At 44.4% G+C, this 25,442-nt stretch overlaps 3 protein-coding genes across 4 annotated transcripts in view; 2 read left to right on the top strand and 1 right to left on the bottom strand.

Annotated features, from left to right (window-relative positions):
* CILP (cartilage intermediate layer protein) overlaps positions 1 to 3,316 on the top strand; it is a 29,828-nt gene extending 26,512 nt beyond the window's left edge. Inside the window, exon 9 of the mRNA XM_035131048.2 lies at positions 358 to 3,316. Within this exon, the coding sequence (XP_034986939.2) occupies positions 358 to 2,705 (2,348 nt within the window). The 3' untranslated portion in view covers positions 2,706 to 3,316. The remainder of the gene's footprint in view (positions 1 to 357) is intronic.
* A 2,316-nt stretch (positions 3,317 to 5,632) lies between these two features.
* Positions 5,633 to 12,675, bottom strand: MTFMT (mitochondrial methionyl-tRNA formyltransferase). Of its 2 annotated transcripts, XM_035131049.2 has the most exons (9): positions 12,454 to 12,675; positions 11,492 to 11,704; positions 10,189 to 10,311; positions 9,250 to 9,352; positions 8,923 to 8,998; positions 8,061 to 8,152; positions 7,347 to 7,428; positions 6,724 to 6,806; positions 5,633 to 6,250 (listed from the first exon to the last, which is right to left on the bottom strand). In XM_035131049.2, the coding sequence occupies exons 1-9, from the start codon at positions 12,618 to 12,620 to the stop codon at positions 6,056 to 6,058; spliced, it is 1,134 nt and encodes a 377-aa protein (XP_034986940.2). In that variant the 5' UTR covers positions 12,621 to 12,675; the 3' UTR covers positions 5,633 to 6,055. The 2 variants fall into 2 exon arrangements, with proteins under 2 accessions (XP_034986940.2, XP_060138344.1); XM_060282361.1 differs by lacking the exon at positions 11,492 to 11,704 and having other exon boundaries at positions 12,454 to 12,674.
* Positions 12,676 to 16,574: 3,899 nt separating this feature from the next.
* SLC51B (SLC51 subunit beta) lies at positions 16,575 to 24,938 on the top strand. Its single transcript, XM_035131047.2, has 5 exons — positions 16,575 to 16,881; positions 18,718 to 18,816; positions 21,407 to 21,550; positions 22,554 to 22,644; positions 24,683 to 24,938. The coding sequence occupies exons 2-5, from the start codon at positions 18,777 to 18,779 to the stop codon at positions 24,903 to 24,905; spliced, it is 498 nt and encodes a 165-aa protein (XP_034986938.2). The 5' UTR covers positions 16,575 to 16,881; positions 18,718 to 18,776; the 3' UTR covers positions 24,906 to 24,938.
* The last annotated feature ends 504 nt before the right edge of the window (positions 24,939 to 25,442 follow it).

Raw genomic sequence — 25,442 nt, 5'->3', positions numbered from 1 at the left:
CAACCTAGCAGTTCGAAAGCACGTCAAAATGCAAGTAGATAAATAGGAACCGCTACAGAGGGAAGGTAAACGGCGTTTCCTTGTGCTGCTCTGGTTTGCCAGAAGCGGCTTTGTCATGCTGGCCACATGACCTGGAAGCTATACGCCGGCTCCCTCGCTCAATAGTGGGAGATGAGTGCGCAACCCCAGAGTCGGTCACGACTGGACCTAATGGTCAGGGGTCCCTTTACCTTTACCTTTACATGGGTTCAGAACTCCCACTCTTTGGCTTGAACAACATTCCTGCATAAGGAAAGTCCCCGAACTCTCACAGAAATGGCTGCACAAGGAACTAACATATGAAATCTATTTCAACAGAAAAGAATGAAGCTCCTTGCAACCCAAGGCCCGAGAGCTATCTCATCCGGCTGCCACACGACTGCTTCCAAAACTCAACAGGCTCCTTCTACTATGATGTTGGCAGGTGCCCATCCAGTGCCTGCTCTGGGGTGTTGGACAACGGCCTCCGCTGCAAAGACATTGCCACTTACTGCTGTGGGGTATCCAGAATGGAGACACGAGAATTAACCTGTTCCGGGTACACACTTCCCATCAAAGTGAATGTGAGGTGCGGCTGTCAGAAGTGCGTTGAAGCCAAGGTGACGGTGCGAGGAAGAGCCGTGGCTTCTGACACGCAAGAGCCCATGAGGTTTGGCCATATATACATGGGGAATAACAGGGTGAGCATGACCGGCTATAAGGGGACCTTCTCCATTCAAGTTCCACCCAACACAGAGAGGCTGGTCCTCACGTTCGTCGACCGCCTTCAGAAGTTTGTGAACACAACCAAGGTGCTGCCTTTCAACAAAAACGGCGGAACCGTCTTCCACGAGATCAAGATGTTAAGGAAGAATCCGCCCATCACGCTGGAGTCGACAGAGACCAGCGTGATACCTCTAGGAGTTATGGAGGGGGACGATCCGATAGCCGAACTGGAAATTCCCCCCAATACGTTCTATAGACAGAACGGAGAACTCTATGCTGGGAAGGTGAAAGCCAGTGTGACCTTCCTGGACCCAAGGAACGTCTCCAGTGCAGCCATAGCACAAAGCGACTTGAACTTTGTAGGCGACGAAGGCGACATGCTCCCTCTGCGGACGTATGGCATGTTTTCCATGGATTTCACGGATGAAACCTCCGCTGAAACCCTCAACGCAGGGAAAGTGAAAGTCCACCTAGACTCTGCTCAGGTGAGGATGCCAGAACACCTGAAGGGAATGAAGCTCTGGTCTCTGAACCCCCAGACAGGCTTATGGGAAGAAGAAGGAGACTTCCAGCTTGACCAGAGAAGGCGCAGCAAGCGAGAAGAACGGACATTTCTGGTAGGCAACATGGAGATAAGGGAAAGGAGGCTTTTCAACCTTGATGTCCCAGAGAGCAGGCGGTGCTATATCAAGGTGCGCACTTACAGAAGCGAAAGGTACCTGCCCAGTGAACAAGTTACGGGGGTGGTGGTTTCCGTTATCAACATGGAGCCCACACCAGGCTACTCGACCAATCCTAGAGCATGGGGCCGTTTTGACAGTGCTGTCACTGGCTCCAATGGAGTTTGCGTGCCCGCTTTCTGCGATGACCAAAACCCAGATGCCTACAGCGCTTACATCATGGCGGGCCTCGGAGGGGAGGAGCTGGAAGCTGTCCCCTCATCTCCAAGGCTTAGTCCTACTGCTGTTGGAGTCCCGCAGCCGTATCTCAATAAGCTGAAGTACAGGCGGACGGACCATGTGGATCGTAACGTGAAGAAGACCGCTTTCAGCATCAGCGTGGCAAAGCCCACTCCGAATGCCGCCGAAGAGAGCAACGGCCCCATATACCCTTACGAGAAACTTCGAGAATGCGAAGTGGCTCCACATAGCGCCGCTCACTTCAGGTTCTACAGAGTAGAGGGAGACAGGTACGACTACAACACAGTTCCTTTCAACGAGGATGATCCCATGAACTGGACAGAAGACTACTTGGCCTGGTGGCCTAAGCCGATGGAATATAGGGCTTGCTACGTCAAGGTGAGGATCAACGGGCCCCTGGAGGTGAATGTGAGGTCTCGCAACATGGGGGGCACGCACCCACGGACAGTTGGCCAGCTGTACGGCATCAGAGATGTACGTAGCATCCGTGACCAAGAGCGACCCAACATTTCAGCAGCATGCCTGGAATTCAAGTGCAGCGGCATGTTGTATGACCAGGAACGTGTTGATCGGACACTAGTGAAAATCATCCCACAAGGGAGCTGCTACCGGGAGAGTGTCAGCAGCACACTTCATGAGTATCTGGTGAACCACCTTCCCGTTGCAGTCAATAACGACTCCAGTCAGTACACCATGTTGGCGCCTCTTGACCCTCTTGGTCACAACTATGGGATCTACACAGTTACAGACCAGGATCCCAGGACAGCCAAGGAGATAGCTCTGGGAAGGTGCTTCGACGGAACATCTGACGGATCCTCGAGAATTATGAAGACCAACGTGGGCATAGCGCTCACTTTCAACTGTCAAGAGAGAGACGCGCAACAGCAAAGCTTGTTCCAGTCCCTGCGCAATGTCCCGAACAGGTACCCGACGAGCCCTCTTAGAGGGAGGGTAGGGGTGAGACGGTCAAGCGAAAGCCGTGTTGGTCAGATTAGGGGGAAAGGCACCCCCTTTGTCAGAGTTCCTCAAAGAACCCAGTAAGAGCTTATAATCCAACGCGATCTAACAGCTCCATGGGGTTCAGAGGGTCCTTGCCAGCGTGCACACACATCAATTCTGGGGACAGCATCACATGGATGATAGTACAATATTTTTTTAAACACTGATTTATGTGGGGAAGCCTCTACCCATATGAAGTTCCTTGAGTCCTTCCAACACCTTTTACTAACATTCAGATCTCATCCTAGGAATGCAATGAAATACGTAACAAGATAAATAGCAAGCACTTGATTAGAACATCTGATAAAACCACATTGGCTGCCCCTGGCTTAAGCAGTAGCACCTCTCAGTGAAGTACTGTCTGAAGAGACCTCTGGGTATAGGACGGTATATAAATTCAATAAATAAATAATAAAAAGAAGAGTGTATGCAGGACCGACCAGGATGCACCAACAAGAAGGCCCTTCTCTCACTGATGTGTTCCGATCCCCCCACCACTTCCTTCCACCTGGATTAAAATTTGCATACCTCTTAAAAGGGAATGAATATTTGCAGGTAAGCTAGCCTCAGCCCATATGCTTCAGCCCAAATTTTGCATCACTGGCAAATCCTTTCTTTGAAATTTTAGAACTTACTGTATTTAATCAACACCAGTACTGCATTTTAAGAGTCTCTGACCAAATGCAACTGAAGAGTTAACACCTAATCTACGTAATTATGGTCTTGTTTTTCAGAAGAATGTTTAAAACTGTAAAAAAATGTTCTCTGCAGGGGTGGAAGAAACTATATCGGATATTTAAAAAAATGTACATAAATTCTTTTTCTGATAAGTGGCTTTGGCAGCCCCAATAACAAATGATAAATAAAAAGGAAGCTATTCCTTCATATTGAATCTACAGTAACTGTAAGACTCTGTAAATGTGAACAATGATATTTATTTCTGTATTTGCTCTGCAACTGTGTGTGCGTTTTCATTCCTGCCATACTGCTCTTGCAAACTTCTTCCCTTGTTTGCAGAACAGAAATGCCAATTATACGTATTCACTCCATTTTCACCCCACACATCCTCCAAGGGAATCAAGGCAGCATCTATGGGCTCTTCCGTGACCCAAGCCCCCCGCCGGTACTTACAACTATCCTGTGAGGGAGGCCAGGAGACAGCAAATGGCTCAAGGTCACCCAGTGAGCTCTGTGGCTTAGTTTGTGATTTCAGCCTAGAATTTCCCCAGTTCTAGTCAAGGAAGCCAGTGCCAGTTAAGCGCAGATTGTGCTTAACTAAATAGAGCACAGGGTCAACTTGGTGGGACGAGTCTGCAGGGATGAGTTTGGCCCACATGTCTTACATTACTTCCCTAAAATAGAAATAGGAAAGCTTATGGATCAAGAGTTAACATGTGTCCCATCACTCTTGTTTTGTAGCCTGAAGCAAGAATTGCTGGGCCCATGCTATACCTAGCTAGCCTAGGGAACATGTAGGTCAGCTGATTGACTCTTCCTGTAAGTCAGTAGCCCTTCATAGGAAAAAGGTTCCTCTACAACAGGAAGTGGGGGGAACCTTCAGTTGTTGAACTACAACTCCAATCCATGCCGGCCAGCACAGCAAATGGCCAAAGAGAATGGGAATTGTAGTTTAGTAAACAACTAGAGGGTCACATATGCCCCAAACCTGTTCTATGAAATCAGTAGTCAACATTATGCCCATTTGTGAGAAAAAATAAGTGGGTTTAAATAGAAACAGCAATCACTTCTGTAGTTGGGAGGAGTTTCTGGTCACTTCCATGCAGGGGTACCAACTTGAATAAAATGTCGAGGGCCCCCAGGTAAGCCCTGCCCCACATAATTGATCACAAAACACAGCATGCACACACCATTTGAAAGACAATGCCTGTGAACTTGGTGGAGCCTGGCCTCCTCAAATATTTTATGGGGGCCCTTAAGGAACCTCGGCCCCTATGAGTTGGCTCCAATGCTTCCAAACAATCTGTTTATCCAACGCTTCATTCTGATGTGTTTGCTGGGAGGTTAGATGATGTTTTGTTAAGCAAGTGTTACCTCTCCGGTGCGTTATACTATCAGTTTCTTTATCACAAAAGTCTATTTAGGGGGGCAGTTTTGTCATTCATGAGTGCCAGATAAACTTTAATTGCACCACCTGAATTTGAGGTATATGGCTGACTCCCAGCCCAAAAATAGCAACTTCATTAGCAAAGGCTGCCTGCTGCTATTATTCTGAATTTCTGCTGTGGATTGCTTGAGTTTAATCTAACAGCATCCTTTAGATACTGTTTTTACTCCAACTGAAGGAGTAATGTTGGCTGACCATGTATGTTAGGCTCAGAAGCACAGAGTGCCACCTGTTGGCTTACTGGTGCTACAGCACCACCAAGAATGTTCGAACCAACAGTAAAAAAAACAACACCATCATGACAAGTGGACTGTGTGTGGAGAGAGCACTTATGTACTGCAAGAGGTTATAGCACTGCACAGTGCATAGAATGCAGGCACACTGAGTTGTGTCCAATGCTGTGAGTCAATTTCCACTCATGCAATTGGACTCCCTCTGGCTCTGCATCCCCCCACCCCTTCAAGATGCCCCCACATGTGCTGCCAACAGTCCCCCGCCCTTTACAACAGGTTTTCAGGGTTGCAGAAAGATTTCTCTTAGCCCAAGACCCTGAGGAGCTACTGCCCCAAAGCAACACTTTATTCCTCACTCTTATAGGGAAAAGTAAATGGATATACTCTCAAATACCACCCTTGCTAACACAAAGCTTGTTCCCCGTTATTGGTGAGGAAGCCAGTGTTTGAAGAAAAACAAAACAAAACACAAAGCTGACTTGTTTCTTCTTGATTATCCTTGCATGTGAAAAATGCAGAGGACTTGTTTTTACACGGACATTCTTATGCTAATCAGAGTATAGGTCACAGACACTATAAGAGTGACAGAAGACCACATCATTCAGAAAAACTTATGTAAAAAATAATTTATCATTCAATATTGCAGTAAGCATACCATTGTTATCTAAGGTAACTTTACAAACCTGCACTTTGGAGTACAAGGATTAATGTACTGTTAACCTAAAGCCAGAGAAAGGATGCCCATATAAATCCCTCTCGCAGAGCTGAAAAGATTATTTCAAGGCTACAGATACTGGGGATGAACACACTGTTCAGGGTAGCCGGAATGAAAACCATTTGGGAGACCCATAGCCAAACTCCACCGCCTCTTGACATCTTCCTGCTCCTTCCATCCCTGTTTCAATTGATGGCTGCGCAGGGAGACATCAAGACTCAATTTCTGATGCAGAGATGAAATGGCACGGAGATGTCTCCAACCCTGCCAGCATAAACAAACACCTGGTTGATTCTGACAGTGTACCAGGCCTTCATTGCTATGTATTATGAGCATGCAACACTGTTCCTTGCCGACTCCTTTTCACTGGGGCTAGCTTGAGTGTTTGGAACCTGCACGACCCGGGAGTCATTTTGGAATTTTGCTGGAACCAAGGATGTAAGTATCCATTGTAGAAATCAGCGGCTGTCAGCTTCTTCTTAAGCACCACAGCTTTAACTCCAACCCAGCCTTCCTGGAGGGGAAAAGAACAAGGTGAAACTAAGTCTTGGAGAGGTCTCAGCACATCCTGCAAGTCCTGAAGTCACACAGCAAAAACATGGGGTTTTATCCAACTGACTTACACACTCAAGAATAGACACATTAAAATCAGTGGACCTAAGTAAAGTTATGCCCATTAATTACAAGACATTTACTCTGAGAAGGACAAACACTGGATAAAATCCATGAAATTCAGTATCCTGACAGTTCTCAACCATGTTTAAAAACCCAAGTTACTGTAATGCAATAGGAAGGAGGGATGGATTTAGGAAACGCTTGCGCACTCTGCATAGTTTGATTCTCCAAGCCATTGAGAGTGGCAAAAGCAAGCAACTTCAACACAAATTTGATTTGCAAACCGTTCCCCTTAGTGCAGCTGCCTGTGAACAGTCTAGTTATAGCCATCTGAGGAAAGAAAAGTGAAACACCACATACATACAAACATACCTTGCAACAGATCACCAGTGTCTGCAACTGCTTATGATAGAACACTGATCCTGGGACGTTTCCGTTTTCAGCTGCTAACCTATCTGAACACAAAACACATGTTCTAGACTTCGTTTTCCCGCAACAGGCTGTTGTGGAGTTGTGCATGCCCGATGTATCATCAGCCACATAGAACCAGCCCAAATGAAATTATCTTGCAATGTTTACAAGTGTTGCTCAAGCTCAAGTTTTAGTAAACTTCCAAGGGAAGCTTGCATAACTTGCAGGAAGCCACTCCATAGGATTTACACTCCCCAGGTCATCCATATTTGTCATGGAGGCCAACCCAAACAGGGTTCTCTTGGCTGGTCTTAGTTGTCATGGTAAGAAATCATTGCCTCTATTTAACCCTGCCTCTGCAGGTTGGTTTCTGTTGATTATAAAAGGTTTTAGAGATCAAAGGCATTTATGGCCAGAAGGTAAGATGACACCAAGCTAAAAGGCCACACAGCAATTTGAAACACTCGCAGCAAAGGCAAGGAATGATATATAACTTCTGTTTCACAGAAGTGCCTCCAGTGTTATGTTTAACTACCTATTGTGGCATAGCTAACAACCAAAATTGCTGAGATGTATGTACATACCATTATGATCATGTAATGTCTCCACTTCCACGAAATCCAAGAGTTTTACAGTAGTACCCATCCAGAGTGTTTGCAGGGGCATCTGAAAAAGGTACAGTAAGGTATCTTAGCCACAGATTTTCACACTCAGCTAAATGAATCCAGAGTTGTCAAACTGTTTTCATGTTCAGTCAGCAATACAAACACAAATTTAGGGCTAGTTTCCACTTTTTTCTGATGTGTATTAGCAGAAGCATTTCAAATACAAGACTAGGTCAGATGCAAACTAGTTTCCCCAAAGTGTATGAAATTTGAGTGCATTTTAGATTTAAAACAACTTTTAAAAATCAAGGTCAGCCTTCACCTGCAAGCCCTGTAGCTTTGTTGGAAATAAGGCATGCAGTTTAAATCTTTGGTAAGCAGGACTTCAAAGGAATCTGAGCAACAAAAAGCTAATATGTAACTGTGGGTGAACAAGTTGCTCATTTGAAGCTACAGCGAAGTAAAAAGTAAAAAATCCACTAGCATCACCACCCGCTGGCTTTTTTAATTTTAATTTTGCAATCCCAGAACAGCTGGTAAGTGGTGGTGTTAACCCATTTCCTCCAAAGCTGAAGACTAAGAGGTGGGAGAAATTCTCTTCCAAATCAGCATTATATATAATTGACAGACAGGCTATTGAAATTATTTTGTAGCCTAGGATTTTAGTGAACCTCTTTACAACACTGGCATTACCATTGCTCCCAAGGCACGATGCATCCTCAGTATCTGCTCAGAAGTTTGTTCTTCCCACTGGATGCAGCTCATTGCAATGCTGGCTTTAGGAGCTTTAAGATAACAAAACAAAAATTAATGGGTGCACTCTGAGTCAAGTTCATGGAGCCAAAGGCTACCAACAGCTTCTAACCATGATGGCTATGCCTCTACAGTTGGAGGCAGGAAGCTTCTGAATGCCAGTTGCTGGAAACTGCAAAAGGGGAGAAGGTTCTTGTGCTCAAGAGAGAACAGTGGCCTGATCCAACTGGCTTGTCTTACATTTTTAACCCCTACAGTTCAAATGATTGCACCACCAGTATTCTTTCACTGCAGTGCATTGTGGTTCCCCCGGCTTCACTTCTTTACTTACAAATTGAGGGTTTTTTTCCACAGTCTGGCAATTCAACACCCTCCTCTCTCAATGCTGTTGCCCCAAGGTGGAATGGCAATGGGAAAAACTCTGGCCTGGCCTATGGGCCTAATGAGACCGGGCAGGGATCCTACTGTGGCCAGGCCATTTTACCTATGCCATGCTCACCTGCCTCACATCTGACATGTGTGGCAGGTAAAAATGCAGCTGCACACCAAATTGCTCTTTGGCAAAAAGACCTTGCTGACAGCTGCCCCCTTTGAAGGTGTGTTGTCAGTGCCAGTCAGCTGATCGGCACTGACTGCGTGCCTCTTTAAGGTTGTCAACTGATGTCAAAGTGGCCTGCGGGGAAGTCATGATCCATTTCTTCTGGGCTATCAGAAAGACCAGCTGCCATTCCTGAACTGTGAAAAACTGTAGGCTTGATCTCAATGTGCTCACAAGAACAAACACAAAACATCGGGTACATACCAAAAGTTACTCCTTCCTTTGGTTGCTCAGTCTTGTTTCTTAAACTTTCAGGTAGGTTTTGCAGAACAGCAATGAGCTGAAAGGGGGGTGGGGGGAAACCCAAACATAAACCACACAGAATAAAAACAATGTTTTGACTACAATAATAGTGTTATTTATATTCTGAACTCAGGAAAGTGAGTTTCTCAATGTTCAACTTGTTGCCTCTTAGAAAATGGATGCTTCAACTGACCTGGTTTCCATAACTTGGAATTTCTAAGCATCTCATAAGTTTTCAACTGTTTTAGAGATGCAACGGGGGGGGGGGGGGAAGCAGTGTTAACTTACCATGCTAGCACCTAGTTTGGATAACATGGATTCCAACTCTTTTGCTGAACAACAGGGAGGCACATTGAATGTTTCCTGCTTGATAATTGGACCTACATCAAACCTAGGAACACAACACACAGCTTTAAGGAACACAGGAAGCTGTCACTGGTCCACCTAGCTGAATACTACTATACCAGTGTTTCTCAAACTTGAGTCTCCAGCTGCTGTTGGACTACAATTCCTGCTCATAGCTAACAGGACCAGTGATTATGGGATTATGGGAGTTGTAGTCCAACAACAGCTGGAGACCCAAGTTTGAAAAAACAGTGCTCTACACTGATCATCAGAGGCTCTCTAGGATTTCAGGCAGAAGTTTCTCTCAACCCAACCTGCGGAGGTCAGGGATCAAACCTGGGACCTTCTGCATGCAAAACAGATGCTCTACCACTGAACGAAAGCCCTTCCCTCTAAGCTTCCCCATTGAAGTGTTTTGCCAACACCCTCAGCAATTTTCAAGTAATCTGTGGGGATGAAGATTTGGAAACCACTGCCTTAATAGTACTGTAACACAAAGCAATTTAAGACACTGAGAAGATTACCCAGCACTATGGATGGACTGAACAACTAATTCCATCCCATTTCATGCATTTTCTATATACTTCTTACATAAAATTAATCTACCAGTTAACTGTACATTGTATACACATCTTTTGCATAGAAATACATTCTTGGGTGCATTTTTAGTGCACTGAAAATGCATTGCAAAATCTGGAGACGTGACTGGGAACTGTGTTTGGGTCCACAAGCAAATCTGGGAGCACTTGATCATGTCAGCCTGCTGAGAGATGCTGATCAAACAGATTCTTCCCCCATCTCTATTTGGCACCCATGAAACTATGAGTTCCTAAAAAGGACATGTTTGCACCAACATTCTGCTGAATCAAATAGCTATTGTACCTCTTAGGCTTGATTTGCATAATTGTCACCCCAGTAACTGTATCTCCATGGAGCACTGTGTGGATTATTGGTGCTGGGCCTCGCCACCTCGGAAGACAGCTGGGATGGACATTCAGCACACCACTGAATCAGAACATTTGGAAGTTAGAATAGGACCAGTAATTCTGTAACATATATAAGCAAATAGTAAGCATTTTGAGAACTCATTTTAAAAAGTGCAACTTAGCATTTACTGTAACTGCCCAAAGATATGAAAATATAATGTGAAAACTTAGTATTACATTACTATGCATACAGTAAAAAGGTGTTCTCCCATTTTTGTCTTTTGCCATAACCAGTAAACTGGCCCACTGATAAACAGTGTAAAACATGATCAAGAAAAGTGAAGGATTAAAAAAAAGAAAATGAGGAAGCACATAACCAGCCTTTAAGTAACATTAAAACTGGCTAATTGGAATTTGCAGGTTGAGATGTAAATGCTTTTGATAGGTTGACAGATAGAGTAAGGAACATCCACACACCCAGACCTATCAGCTAACTTCTCTCTCTTGTTGTTGTTTAGAACTTGTCTTGTGAGATCTTTTGATGGAAGGGCGGTATATAAATATTAAATATTATTATTAATAATAGACTGATATGTCTTAGATTGCATTCTGTTTATAAATTCCTCCTCAAGAAGAGAGGTCATCTTTAACTAGCCTCTGAGAGAACAAAGGAATAAGCATGGCTACCTTGTTCTTCTTTAGACTAGTTACCGGTAGTTGAACTAGAACGAGAAACCTTTTCTATCCAAGTTATGCATTTCCTACAATAAACAACTTTATCATTTTCTTACATACAAGCATGCCTGTGTGCTTACAACAGGCAAAGTCTACTCTCTAACCAAGATTCACCAGCCAAATGCTGCTGACTTTGCATGCAAAAGGGTTTCAACAGGAAATTAACAGAGTTTCCCCAATAGGTTCCCCATTGCATGTACAAAGAATTGTGGTCAGAGTGCCACTCTGCATCAATTTATGGTGAAAGTCCTACATATTTTGCATTGGAAGTTAAATCAATTTAATTTTTGACCGACAGTGCCTGTAAAGCAACCCTTATTGTACCCCCTTGGACAATAATGCATTTGAGAAGGCATTTGTTATTAGTGTCTTCAAGCACTAAAATCCTGCACATAGTTACGGGAAAATACTAGTCTGATTAAGAAGTACAGCCTTTCACATATTATCCTGCTCCAACCACTTTCCTTTAACACACAGCCCAGATTGCAATATAAACAAACTACTCAACACATTCACAGCCTTACTATGGAAACTTCAGGATGAGGTCCTCACTGAGCAGGCGCCCAAATGATGCCACCACACCGACATCAAAGTGGTCACACAGACCTACATCTGGCCAGAGGTGGATGGGGAGCTTAAGTTGCTCTGCACAGCTCTTGACAGGGAGACCCTTGGGCAGCTGGGAATGAAGCGTTACCACCTCCAGGCGGTCCACAAGAAGACCTGACTTGGCCTCTCTGCCACAGGACATAAAAGAGAAACATGGAGGACGCTGTTTGAGAACAGTGCCAAGCTGCTACCACCCCAGTAAATGCCCTCCCCCAAGAAGCTCCTTTTCCCCACATGCGCTCTCTATCATTCTTATCTCTCCAATGCCTTCTGCACAACCTTGGGGCAGTGAGGGAATCCCCCTCCATCCTCAAGTCACTCCTCTTTACACTGGCTTTTGACACCTGATATATACATACCCACACAGTACTATAATTAACCAACAGAACAGTATTTTGTAATTTATGTTGCAAAACATTTTGTCTCTCGCCTTAATCAGCTTGCTTTGATTAAAATTAAATGATGCTGTTTCCAAGGTGGCACATAGGGATCTTTGAGGATGGAATGCTTGGAAGGCCCATATGGACACACCCTATTCTTTTGATTACATCCGTTTTAAACTGGTCTTAATATTTAAAATGCTGCAACTCACGCTGGGACATTGTGCTGAAGGGCAGTTAAGAAACGAAAAGTAACAATAATAAAACCAGTAATAGCAGCGTGGTAGATAGTTGATGGGGAATAGCATTCTCAAAATGCAGTTGCTGCTGCTGCTGCTACTGTCACTACAGGGTTAGATGGATAAATAGCCACAGTGAGCTCCTGTTCTTGGAGCTTCTCTTATCCCTTTCACTCGATGCCCTTTCCCACAAACCATAACCTTTGTCCCGGCTCCCGAAAGCTTCCCCCCCTTCCCTCCTCCGCCCTAGAGACCCACCGGGCAGCCTGGAGCGCTAGGAGGGTCTCCGCCGCGAAGCCGTCGGTCCCAAAAAACAGGACCCGCCAGGGCGGCTTTTCCCGCCTCGGAGCCTCCGCGGCTCCCGAAGCATAGCCCCGCCCCAGGCTCCACCGGCCCCGCCAGGCCCGCAAAATCCGGCCCCTCATGGCCCCTCCGCCGGCACCCCCCACAGGCCGCCACCGCCTCCCACCCCGCCTACGCGCTCCAGCGTCGCGGCGCGAATGACGTAGTAGCCCCGCGCGACACTCCACTTGCGCATCTGTGGGCGGGGCAACAACTGCTCGGGTCCAAACTTGGCTCGTCGCGTGGCCTTGTGGGATTGCTGGGCGGTGTTAATCCAGGTAACCGCAGCAACAAGGGGCAAGCCGTATCCATGGCAACTGTTCGGGGCCTACCTCGAGCCCGTCCACTTGTTGCCACAGTCCCTGCTACTCACAGCAGCAGCAGGAGGAGGAGGAGGAGGAGGAGGAGGGTTGTCTTGTTCTCCCCTGTGCTCTCTGAAGAGCTGCGTTGCAAGCAGGAGTTCAGGCAGAAACTATAAGGGAAAACCTAAACAAGAAAATAATCATAACACTCAGCAGCCCCCTATGTCGCAACATGAGATTTCGTAAGACCATGAAAATGGAAGAAAACGTAGTTGAAAGGACAGTATATAGGAAACCATGGAAAGAGTGGAAGGGAAGTAAAAGTAAAAGACACATAGGATCTGAATAGCTTGAAGGAATATAGATATTATTCGTCGATTGCATGAAGCATATCTTACTGCACTGTGGGCAGTAGGAGCAAGCAAGGGACCAACTGATCAAACCCCTACTGGCAAATCTGCCGGGAAAATCTGAAGCCTCCCATATTAAATATCTCTTGGACGACAGGTCTAATGATATTACACTGGCCGTGGCAAAGTTTCTCTCGGAAGCTAAAAGTAACAAGTATCATCATGCTTGAGACAAAACAAAATGACCCCCTCGGTTTATCTTGTAGTTGGCTGTCTTAACTGTATTTTGTTCTAGTTACAGGTGGGTAGCCGTGTTGGTCTGAGTCGAAGCAAAATTAAAAAATTAAAAAAATTAAGGTGCTACTGAAGGAATTTTTTTATTTTGTATTTTGTTCGGAATTGTTCGATGGGTCTTTGGACAGCAGTAAAGATTTTATTTATTTTATTATTGCCTGTTCATGTTTTATATTTTTTGCAGTCATTTCTCTTACCATTTAATACATATCTTTCTAATGTCAGAAAGACATTCCAGCTAATTATTTAGGAGTGTTAATAAGTTAAAATAGGCAGCATTAAAGGAGAAACATAGAACATCATGGAGGGAGGGGTGGGAAGTCAATGGATTAATTAAATGTATTGTGGATGGTAAAGTATGTAAAATTTTGAAAACAAAATAAACAAATCCTTTAAAAATAAATAAAGCAGCCACAATTATAACATGTTGCTGTATAACATTGTCAGTTCAAACCTATAGTTTTAAAGAATTGTTTCTAAGAGAATGCGTTTGTTTTACACTGAAGTGTTCAAAGGGGGTTTGGGTTTGTTTTTTTTTGCCAGTTTTAACAAAAAATTATTAAGGAAAGCCAGCTTTAGGGACAACTTCACCACCACTGTCAGAGGCTGCAGGGCAAGCGGGGCAACAGCAGGGGTCCCAATTCAGGAGCTTCTGTCACCTAAGGCCTCACCCTGCATGGGCATATTTTACAAATAAAGTAAATAAAAAATACTTAACTAACTGACCAATTGTGCCCCCCCCCCAATAAATCCTGGCTACACCCATGTCATCCTATCTTAATGGTTGGGCTGGCCATCTATTTTGGCTTGCAGGAAACATCAGTTATTCTCTAACCAGGCAGGCATCTGAGGTCAAAGACACTGGAGACACAAGGTAACATCTGCAAGAACTAATAAACAACCTGAAATATACTACATCCCAGATTGCAGTTTGTTCCTACATATATCAAGGGCGAAACTCACCTTTGCAACTATGTTCCTGGTGAGTAATTTTTCAGGCAAGAATACGCAGGCCTTTGCTTGCAGTAAACTTTGCCTAGGCTGGTATTTAGAAAAGGCACTAGGGAGCGTGCCAAGCAAGGCCAGTCAAGGGTGTAGGAAGAGGGGATGTGGGCTGAGTGAGGGTCCCAGGGACCAGATAGAGGCCCAGACCTGAGGTTTCCCACCCCTGATTTAGAACAGTATAACACTTTCTCTCAAAAAGTTCTCAAAGTGGTTTAGAGTGTGAAACAGGGCAACAATTGAAATGGGTAGTCAACTCAGTGCCCTCCAGATGTGTTGAGCTACAACTCCCATATTTCTTTAACATTGCCAATTCTAGCTGATGGGAGTTGTAGTCTGCAGCATCTGGAGAGTACTACATTTACTACATCTGGCTTACCTTAAAACCTCTGAATTCTAATGGTTCCATTACAGCAGCTCTCCTGAACTTTGTATCCTTCTAGAATTCAAAACATTCAGCATTGGGACACCAGTGGTCCATCTAGCCTTGTCTTTCCTCTGCCAACAATAAGGGCTCACCCACACTTACTTTTTGCCGTGCTTAAAAAATCCACGTCCAAGCCATAGGTGTAGCCAGGATTTTTGTCAGGGGGAAAGGAGCTTTCTTTAGGTAATCAAAGTTGTCCACCTTGCCCACCCACCCCCAGCTACATCCATGGGTACAGGGGATGGGGAGGAAAGAGGGAAGAAAGGAAGCGACAAGCAGCCTTTCATGTGAACAACTCCAAATCCTTACCTAGTTTGTAGTGAGGCATCACTTATTTTTATTTTGGGACTGCTCTTTTATGCAAGCATGGTAGATCACAAAAGGTGTATGTGCACATGCAAACAAATACCCAAGTATCTCAGCTTTCCTGGCTTGGAGCAATACATACACACACATGGTGGCTGTTTTGTGCAAATCTGGTAGATTGAGAAAGTTGTATTTTTTAAAAAATGGTGTGTGTTTACAGGTAAACGTATACCAGTGTGCAATGCCAGCCCACCTATGAATTGGCATGAAATAGCTGCCTCATGGGTTCCTCCTGCCATTTCCCCACCTCTGCCAGAGAAGCAGTGCTAGTATAGGTGCTGATTTCCTACCAATTTCTTGCAAGATCTTGCAAGATCTCATCAGAGTCTTGCAAGAGCAAAAGGAGAGCAAAGGATCTCATGAGATTTGGGTGAGATCTTGCAAGCTCCTTCAGGGAATCAGCGCCAATGCCAGCGCCACTTCTCCACAAGTGGCAGAGCTGGTGGTAAAGTTGCAGTGCCACACCGGCAGGTGGTGTACCACCTCTGACCTCAGGATTCCAGAACTTACAGCTGTCAGTTCTAAGGGAAGGCAGGTAAGGACCCACAGCCCAGGTGGGGCTCGCTAGCTTGGGGAGGAGGTGTGTGATTCCTTAGCTGGAATAGACTCAGGACAGGTGAGGGTCACATGCCTCATGAAGCCCAGAATATATAAAAGGAAAGCTGCCCTGGCCAGGCCAGCGTCCATTGACACCATTGTCCATTTAGTCCATTGACTAAAATGTATCCTCCAGTATACCTGAAGGAGCATCTCCACCTCCATCATTCTGCCCTGGCACTGAGGTCCAGTGCCGAGGGCCTTCTGGTGGTTCCCTTGCTGCGAGAATCCAAGTTACAGGGAACCAGGCACAGGGCCTTCTCGGTAGTGGCACCCGCCCTGTGGAACACCCACCAGATGTCAAAGAGAAAAACAACTACCAGACTTTTACAGGAGGACATCTGAAAGCAGCCCTGTTTAGGGAAGCTTTTAATGTTTAATAAAGTATTGTATTTTAATACTTCTGTTGGAAGCCGCCCAGAGTGGCTTGGGAAACCCCAGCCAGATGGGCGGGGAATAAATAATAAATTATTATTATTATGCATTGTTCATTACCGCTAGCTGAAGGACTTTGTGCTGTAAAGATAAGTGCAACTATTATCCACAGTGAGAGAAAGATAATACACCAGTCTGCTTCCCTCCAAATTTATGCAATGGTTTCATTTCATGATGGCAGAAAAGTAATTTCCTTTCCCCAGAGGAAAAAAAATCCACTGTGGACTCTTTTAAGTGAGCATTGTAACAAGTCAATAAATGATGAAGCCCAGCTTTTGGCTTGGGGATGAGTTTATTCACCTTTGGTTTGGAGCTGTGGGTGTAGACAGCTCAGGGACTTTACAAATTCCTCTCTTCTGTGCTTAGTTCCATCGGTCCTCAGCTATAGCACAGGAGAATGAATGAGTGTGTGTGAGTAACCACAGCCTTTGCAATCAAAGAGTCAGTGCTGTGTTTCTCACAACCAACCCCAGTCACTGAACAGCTCAGAAGGGCAGCATCTTCAGAAAGCTGATTCAACATAACACTATCTTCCCGTTGATTCCTCCAAGCACAAAGGGGAGACTTTCTGGTAAGAATTCTTAAACATTTAGAAAGCGGAATGGGATGAAACCAAGAAGGGGTGTTAGGGTGGGAGGGTGGTAGTTGGTTTCTAAGAGGAGAACACTATTATTTCTGTATGTTATGGTTATGGTTATTTCTAGTTGCTTAATATACTTTTGAATTGTTATTCATTTGATATGTTGTGAGCAACTTAGGGGGATAATTTTCTGGGAAAGTGGCATCCAAATGAACAGATGGTGATGATGATAACTAGAGCTCAGATTTGCAATTTGGGCCCCCAATTCCCAGATGTCAAAGAGATCACTCTGACTCCTCATTTCTGTCCAGAGTTCCTTGAAATGTTCTTAAGCTTTAGAATGGGGGGGGGAGAGGTAGTGCCCTCCAGATGTTGGTGGACTCCAACTCCCACATCCCTGACCACTGGTTGTGCTGGCTGCAGTTGATGGGAGTTGTAGTCCAACAACATCCGGAGGGCACATCCCTCTTTGGCCCTGTTTTGCATCCTCCTTGAGTGTCTTTGCCCAGTTGGACTGTGTCTTTGTACTGGAGAGTGCCTCTTGCTTGCCTGAATGGAGGACAGAGAGGGGTGTGGTGAGTGAATGTAAAAACTAGCCCCCCAAAAAGTAAAATTTACATTGGTTGCCTACCCACCTTTGCTTCTGCCCCCACCCACCATAGGCATGTGGACCCCAGAAGGCTGGCCAGAAGGGAATGTGGCTCTCAGGCTGAGGACGGCTCCCTTTCCTGATCTAACTTTTTGGTGTGCTCCTCTTCTTTTGCACTTAAGTCTCCCTGATCGAGAAAGGCATTCTGAAAACCCACACCATATATTTTAAGTACATTGTTTCCCCCTATGAATCCTGGGACTGGTAGCTCCAGTAGTTCTTTAAGGGTGCTGAGAACTGTGGCTCTGTGAGGAGTAAACTACAGTTCCCAGGATTTTTGTGGTGGGCAGGGTAAGCCATGACTGTTAAAGTGGTATATATGCTGTGGTTGTCACTACACAGGCATATAGAGCCATGCACAGTTTATAACACTCTTTTCTGTCTCTATAACAGCAATAGCCTCATTTGACCATGAAATGTGAACTTTGACCTGCTATGAGATTAAATCCAGGGGAATGTAGCAAGAGGGAAAGTGATAAAGGAGGTCACTAACCGCAAGGATGTGTGTTCTTTGCCCTGGGTAGAAACTCCTTGATAGTGATGACTCAGAGCTAGTGGGTTAGCAGCCAATTGTAGCTTTCTATGTTTGTGGCTCAGCTTGAGAGGCAGTGATGCTTCTGAATACCAGTTGCTGGAAACCACAGAATGGGAGAGTGGTCTTGTGCTCAGGTCCTGCCTGCTGGTTTCTCACAAGCATCTGGCTGGCCACTATGAGAACAAGATGCTGAACTGGATGGGCCATTGGCCTGACCCATCCCATTCTTATACTAAACATCTTTAAAATGAACCTGTGTCAGAAATGTTGCTGTGGATGGGAGGATTGCAGATTTTAAAAACTTAGTGGCTGGAGTGCTCTGTGAAAATTTGATTGTGTACCCAGAGGTGTATGTAGCAGCCTCCGCCAGTGCCTAGGGTAGACCCAAGTTGTTGAACACTACAGACCCCCATGCCACCCAAAAGACCCCCATGGTGACCTATGGCCCCCTGGTGTGGACCGCCCCCTCCCCCCAGCTACTGTGTATACCTGTGTGTAGTGTAGTGGAATGGAATAGAAACATGTTTTCCTCTTCAAATTTCATGGGCTTTGCTGCAATTGGATCCTGTCTCTTGTGATGCTGTCCATTCTCAGAATATCAACAATCTGTACGCATATTCCCCACCCCCCACCCCTTGTCCAGGTTCTGTTTGAAGATCCTTTGAAAGAAGACCAGAAGACCACAAGAGTTTCTGTGCCATCATGAACACTTTCTGGGCAGTCCTCTGTTTTGTGGTGTATGGTAAGTGTAAGGGTGATAGAAACTAGGAGAGGATATATTTCTTAGGTATCATCCTTCCTTACTCACGTTTGTGAGTTCAGCAGAGTACAAGGAAGCAAAAATAAGGAAGCTGTTGATAAGCTAGCTTTCGCCTTTTAATTTAAGTAATCCAAGATGCTTTACTGCAGGCTGGATTTCCTGGTATTTCCCCCTTAAAACAAAAAAACAAGCAGAACAGTTTTCTTAGAAGTAAAGATAGGTTTACTCACTCAGTTTCACAGTAGCAGTCTTGAGGCAGGCTTAAAATGTAGTTGCAGACCTATATTATAGTTTTGATTAGGATTGGAGTCTGAGCTGCAACTCAGATTCAGCATGTGCCCTACATCCAGGAGCGTAAAGGAATAGGTGCATCCCCTTGACCAGTTTGGTTGCTCCTCCACATGCAGCTGCTGGGTGACCTTGGGCTAGTCACACTTCTCTGAAGTCTCTCAGCCTCACTCACTTCACAGAGTGTTTGTTGTGGGGAAGGAAGGGAAAGGAGATTGTTAGCCGCTTTGAGACTCCTTCAGGTAGTGATAAAGCGGGATATCAAATCCAAACTCTTCTTCTTCTTCTGAACCTTTTCCAACTCTACAATATCCTTTTGAGATGAGGCAACCAGAACTGTACACAGCATTCAAAATGTGGTCGCAACATTGATTTGTGTAAAGGCCTTATGATACTAGCAGTTTTATTTTCAATTCCTTTCCTAATGAACCATCGCATGCATTTTTCACAGCTGCCACACAATGGGTCCAAAATATCTGGAGAGGACCAGGTGGGCGTTGGCTGTTCTAGTTCCCCTAAGTGTAGACATGGGGGAATCTTTAGTCTAAAATTGCCTTTCTTTGGCTCTTCTCTGTTTGGCCTGCAGGGTTAGGGGATGGACAATAGCTCAGACTTAGACAGGGCCGGATTTAGGTTTGATGAGGCCCAAAGCTACTGAAGGTAATGGGGCCCTTTATATTTCCAGCTGTCCTTTGTCAACAACAAATTGTCGCTGTTTTTTTTGTGTTGAATATATGCTATATGGTAATTTATGGACCTAATAAGTACCTAAAGCCATTTGCACATAACAAAATATCTATTTTATCAAAGTAATTGTTGAACTGAAATACAATTAAGAAGTATATTAATAGTGAAAATTTTTTGGGGGGGGCCAAGAGAGTGGGGCCCTAAGCTATAGCTTGTTTAGCTTATATGTAAATCCAGCACTGGTCTTACAGCAAGTGATCTGTTATCTATTTGTGATAAAATAGATGCCTTACACAGCACTTGAAGATAAATCTTTACTCATATTCTCGTGTCTGTGTGTCTGCATGCAATGTTTCTCTCCCTTGAGTCCAAGAGAGGGTTTAGTCCTTTTGCTTTCAAAACTTCTCCACAGCAGTGCATAAATTATTAATCCAAACCTTGCCTTTTCTCAGAAACTCCTCCAGACAATGTCTACTTGAAGTCACCCCACTCAACATTCTCAGTCAAAAAACCAACTAACGGAATAGCCAACCAACTGCCAACTGCCAACTGCCTCCTCCTTTCCTCAACACCATTTATTATAAGTGTACAATACAAATAGAGTAAAAATACTAACATGATCTGCCCCTGTCGCATCCCAGCCTGGTCCGATATCCTGTATTGAGATTAAAGAATGTCATGTGAGACAGCTAGGAAAGGCACTTCCATTTCAGGATCTGGAGAGCCGCTCCCAAGTTGAAACAGTCCAGGCCAGTGAACGAAACAATTGTCAGAGTGCTCCACAGATGCAACAACCTGGGAAATTATGAACTGTCCAATACATTAACCAGTATTAAAACTCATTCATGGGTTGTGTGTCCAATGTAGCACCAAATTTAGGTCACTTAGTGGTATACGGTAAGCCCGCAACTTAGGCAGGGGTTACGTTCCAGAGATTGCGCCTGAAGCTAAAATTCTGTATAGTTAAAACACATCTGGTTCAGTGGCGGGTGGGATTGTCCAATTCATCCCCCGCCACTCCCTTTCTGTTTTATAAATTTTGTGCCATGCATGTAAAGCTGAATGAGCACAAGTGAAATGTGTGTAAGTTCTGGGCTTACTGTAGTTGCTCCGTTGATCTACTGTTTTGCACCAGTGGAACATCGTTGCCCCAGCAGGTTGCTGGCTGGTCACCTTGTTGCACAGTAGAACACACAATCTGTTGTGCAGCAAGTTTCCATTAGCACAGCTGCTGTGTTGGATTCCTCTGCTGCATGACATATCTGTCCACTAGCACGAAAGCCCTGGCGCTAGCGGACAGAGAATGTTGGGCACAACGCCATGTCACGATGGGCTGGTTCTGGTTACATTCCCATAACCTGGTACCTTCCAGAGGCTTTGGATTCCAGGTCCCATCATCCCCAGCCAGCAGGGCCAATGGTCAGAGGTAACAGGAGCCGCAGTCCAAATAATGTGGGGGACACTGGGTTGGGAGGTAGCTGAGTTACATTGTTGTTTAAAGCTTAAATACAGAACTAAGGGACAGCGTTTGATAGTCATTACAGCCCAGGGTTAAAGCTATGATTGGAAACTCATTTTGTGCTGTTCTCTCACCCAGCAGTGAACACAGACCTGAGTGGACACTCTGCCCTGGCCATGTCTAGCCCTCATGATTTAACAGAGAACAGCGGCAAGCCTGAAACAGAAGAGATGCCTTCAGCGATGCTGCAGGAGCTGCTGTGGTTTTTTCGGAGGGAAGAATGTGAGTCCTCACAAGGATAGACTTGTTTGCAGAATTGTCACTGATTAGTGTTGCAGGCCCTAGGGCAGTTCCCACATTACACATTCTGGGCTTGCCGATCAGGGGGTCGGCGGTTCGAATCCCCGCGACGGGGTGAGCTCCCGTTGCTTGGTCCCTGCTCCTGCCAACCTAGCAGTTCGAAAGCACGTCAAAGTGCAAGTAGATAAATAGGTACCGCTACAGCGGGAAGGTAAACAGTGTTTCCATGCGCTGCTCTGGTTTGCCAGAAGTGGCTTTGTCATGCTGGCCACACGACCTGGAAGCTGTACGCCAGCTCCCTTGGCCAATAACGTGAGATGAGCGCCGCAACCCCAGAGTCGGTCACGACTGGACCTAATGGTCAGGGGTCCTTTTACCTTTACCTTTTTACACTTATAGAGCTTTTCACATGTAACCTTTGACGAATGCATGCAACAGCTGAGCTGTACAAGTTACCAAATGTACACTTCTCCACACATGCACTCGTAGATGTGTAAGAGAGAGCTAGAGCTTGTACCTGTTTTCAGTGCAATGTGTGGAAAGTCTTTCTAAGACTCAGAGTGTGGAGACTGAGAGCCCAGGGTGGAGCTTAGAGAATGAATTAACTGTCAATCTCTCTTCCCAGGGAACTCTGGGAATGGTAATTCTTGAGGGGAACAGGTGCTCCTAGCAACTCTCAACACCCTTAAGAAAACACAGTTCCCAGAATTCCTTGGTGGAAGCCATGACTGTTTAAAGTGGTACGAACATGGTTTAAATGTATAATGCAGATGGGGCCCATGTTGGAAAGGCAGAAAGGGTGGGACAGGCTGTGAGAGCATAGCTATCAAGTTCTCCCTTTTTATAAGGGAAATTCCCTCATGCTGAATAGGCTTCCTCGTGAGAAAAGGGAAAACTTGACAGCTATGTGTGTGAGAGACAACCGGACAGCAACTCCCAGGAGCTATTGACCCATATTATCATGGCTCCCTGTTTTCTCTTGCAGCAACTACATGGAATTACTGCATTCTCGGCCTTTCAGTGCTGGTTCTGCTTGTAGGCATAGTCCTCTTGTGGAAAAACATTGCAGCAAACAGGTAAGGATAATGCCAGAATGTAGGGAGAATAGCAGCAATAAAGATGAATATATTACCTAAAATGTTATTCCTATTTCAAACTATACCTGTTGTGAAGGGTACAAAACAATTCCAAGAATGGCAGAAGATTTTGTCAAGATTTGTCTGGCAGGGGAAAAAACCTAGAATAAAACATAAAATTTTGGTAGATAGAAAAGAAAGAGGCGGATTCTCTCTACCAGACTTGAGACTTTATTATGAAGCGTCTTGTATGTGTTGGATAAAAGAGTGGATAACTCTAAAGAACACGGACCTGCTAAATCTGGAAGGTTTTAATAATAGATTTGGATGGCATGCATATCTATGTTATGACAAAAAAAGTCTCATACAGGGTTTACAAACCATGTGATAAGAAGATCTCTGTACGAGGTGTGGAAAAGAAATAAAATGCTGTTAGAGACTAAAAAACCATGGTGGGTCTCACCAGTAGAGGTATTAACAGTCAAGAAAGTAAACATGGAGGGGAGGTGGGCCACGTACGAGGAAATCTTGACAAAGACTGAAAAGGGATGGAGATTAAAACCCTATGAAGAAATTAAAGGAGTTTTAACAGGATGGATACAATACCATCAAATAAATGATGTTCTTAGGGAAGATAGGAAAATAGGCTTTGAGGACAAAAGGTCCAAATTTCAAATAGAAGTGCTAGAAGGCAAAACAAAGCTTCTGTCAAAAATGTATGATTTGTTGTTAGAGTGGTATACAAAAGATGAGTTGACAAAAGAAGTGATGATCAAATGGGCAAAGGATTTTGGGCATAATATTGAATATGACGCGTGGTTGAAATTATGGAATCAAAGATTTACAGCATGTACTGCTTTGAAAGAAAATGTATATAAGATGATGTATAGATGGTATTTAACACCAGTTAAATTAGCCAAAATGTATAGAATGAGTGACAAAAGTTGCTGGAAATGTAAAGAGAAAGATGGTGAATTTTATCATATGTGGTGGACATGCGATAAGGTAAAAAGATTTTGGGAGATGCTTTATAATGAATTGAAAAAGATGTTTAGGTACACTTTTCCAAAAAAAACGGAAGCATTTTTGTTAGGAATAATAGGAGGAGAGATTAGAAAAGAAGATCAAGTACTGTTTATGTATGCGACAACCGCGGCTAGGACATTGTTAGCCCAAAAATGGAAATTACACGAATTACCAACAATTGAGGAGTGGGAGACAAAAATGATGGACTATGCTGAACTTGCTAGGTTGACTTGCAAGATCCGCGACCAAGGTGAGACGAGGTTTCAAAAAGACTGGAGTAAATATGTGGACTATATGGAGAAAAACTGTAGATCTTTAAAAACACTTGCAGGACTGAAATAAATCCTACGAACTGATTAAAAAAGTCAAAAAGGAACTGCAAAAATTGGAGTTAACAAGAAACCCGCTTGAAGGGAGGGGGGAAGTCACAGCTCGGCAGAGCAAGATGTAAGATGAAAGTATAAGATGTTTTGTATAAAAGATTGTTTTTTTATTATAATTTGATAAATTGGAAAATGGAATAAAAATTTATTTTAAAAAAAGGATAATGCCAGAATGGAGGGTTCTTATGTAATGTCTCCTCAGCTGGGCACGTCGGCTTGCAGAGTTGGAGCTGGAGATGAGGAAGAAATTTGGTTCAGCTTACCTTTTAATGCAAACTTACCTCATTTGCACTTCCTGAAAACAATACTTGAAAGGAAATGCAGCTAGCCTTCAAAACTGGCATGTCTGGGAAATTTTTCGTATGGTTCTCAGGATTCTTTGGGAGAAGCCATAACTTTTCAATGTGGTGTGATAGTGCAGAGGGGCTGCAAGTTGGAGCTGTGCAGAAGCACCAGCCATGTAGCCCAAATACCGTGGATGTGTCTCTGCTATAGATTTAAATGGGTTTGAGCCAGTTTCTATCCCCAGGAAACCTTGAGAAATATAGTTTTCAGTCTCTTCCTGCCTCAAAATTAATCTGAGCCTGATGAATTTATTTTATTTATTTCTTCTCCTCCCATCCTGCTAGAGCCCAGAAGGTTGCCCTCCTGCACCAAGAAGGGTATGTAGCTAGCCAGCCTGATGAGACGGAAATGAACCAAGCTTTTGTGCCTTTGAAGGAACATAACAACTCTGGTTCCCCCACGGAGAACTTCCTTCCAAAAGTAGAGAATGCCGGGCAGGTGACAATCCATTGGAAGGATGGGAACGTTACAACCATGTTTGCAGGTGCGCCCGAAGAGGATGCATAGGGTTCAACAGGATTCTCATTAGTTTTTTTGGAAATTGAGTTTCTAAGCCAAGCAAAGTTCATCAAATGGACCCAAAGTAGCTGCGAAGCGGGGAGGTATTAATGTTACATGTGGTGCAAGGGACCGAATTGACCATTTCTATTCATACAGTGGGTGTAATTTCTTTAGATTTTCTTTACAGGGGGGTTTGAGATGAAAAGAGAAAGTAACTCAAAAGTTCCATGGTCTGGAGTATATCAAGGAGTGGAGGGCAGGTATAATTCTGTACGATCTATACGATCTGTATGATCAATAAATGCGTTCCATATTTTCTTAATTTACCATTTGTCCATTTGTCCCCTGATTACACTTTTTGTGTGTTCGTTTCTCTAAAAAGGAACATTGCCAAACTTTTTGGTACCACACGTCAATATTGTTTACATTCCAAACGGTCTTCCAATTCTGAGCTACATCTGCTAGTGCGGGAGGAAGGAAGCGTTAAGATGATCAGCAATTACAGTATAATGACTGAGCTATCTTAAGTCCGTTATGTCAGTA

This window comes from Zootoca vivipara, chromosome 14 (genome assembly GCF_963506605.1).
Source record: "Zootoca vivipara chromosome 14, rZooViv1.1, whole genome shotgun sequence".
Classification (NCBI taxonomy): Eukaryota; Metazoa; Chordata; class Lepidosauria; order Squamata; family Lacertidae; genus Zootoca; species Zootoca vivipara.
Note: the sequence above shows the minus strand (reverse complement) of the source record. Positions and strands in the feature narration are given on the sequence as shown.

Bases quoted from the DNA above. Each gene is read 5' to 3' on its own strand.
- MTFMT (XM_035131049.2), bottom strand. From the start codon at position 12,620: ATGAGGGGCCGGATTTTGCGGGCCTGGCGGGGCCGGTGGAGCCTGGGG. The intron at 11,705-12,453 runs GTGGGTCTCTAG...GTCCTGTGGCAG, and splicing joins CTAGCGCTCCAGGCTGCCCG to AGAGGCCAAGTCAGGTCTTC. The intron at 6,807-7,346 runs GTATGTACATAC...TTTTGTGTTCAG, and splicing joins GACATTACATGATCATAATG to ATAGGTTAGCAGCTGAAAAC.
- SLC51B (XM_035131047.2), top strand. From the start codon at position 18,777: ATGAACACTTTCTGGGCAGTCCTCTGTTTTGTGGTGTATG. The intron at 18,817-21,406 runs GTAAGTGTAAGG...TCTCTCACCCAG, and splicing joins CCTCTGTTTTGTGGTGTATG to CAGTGAACACAGACCTGAGT. The intron at 21,551-22,553 runs GTGAGTCCTCAC...TTTCTCTTGCAG, and splicing joins GTTTTTTCGGAGGGAAGAAT to CAACTACATGGAATTACTGC.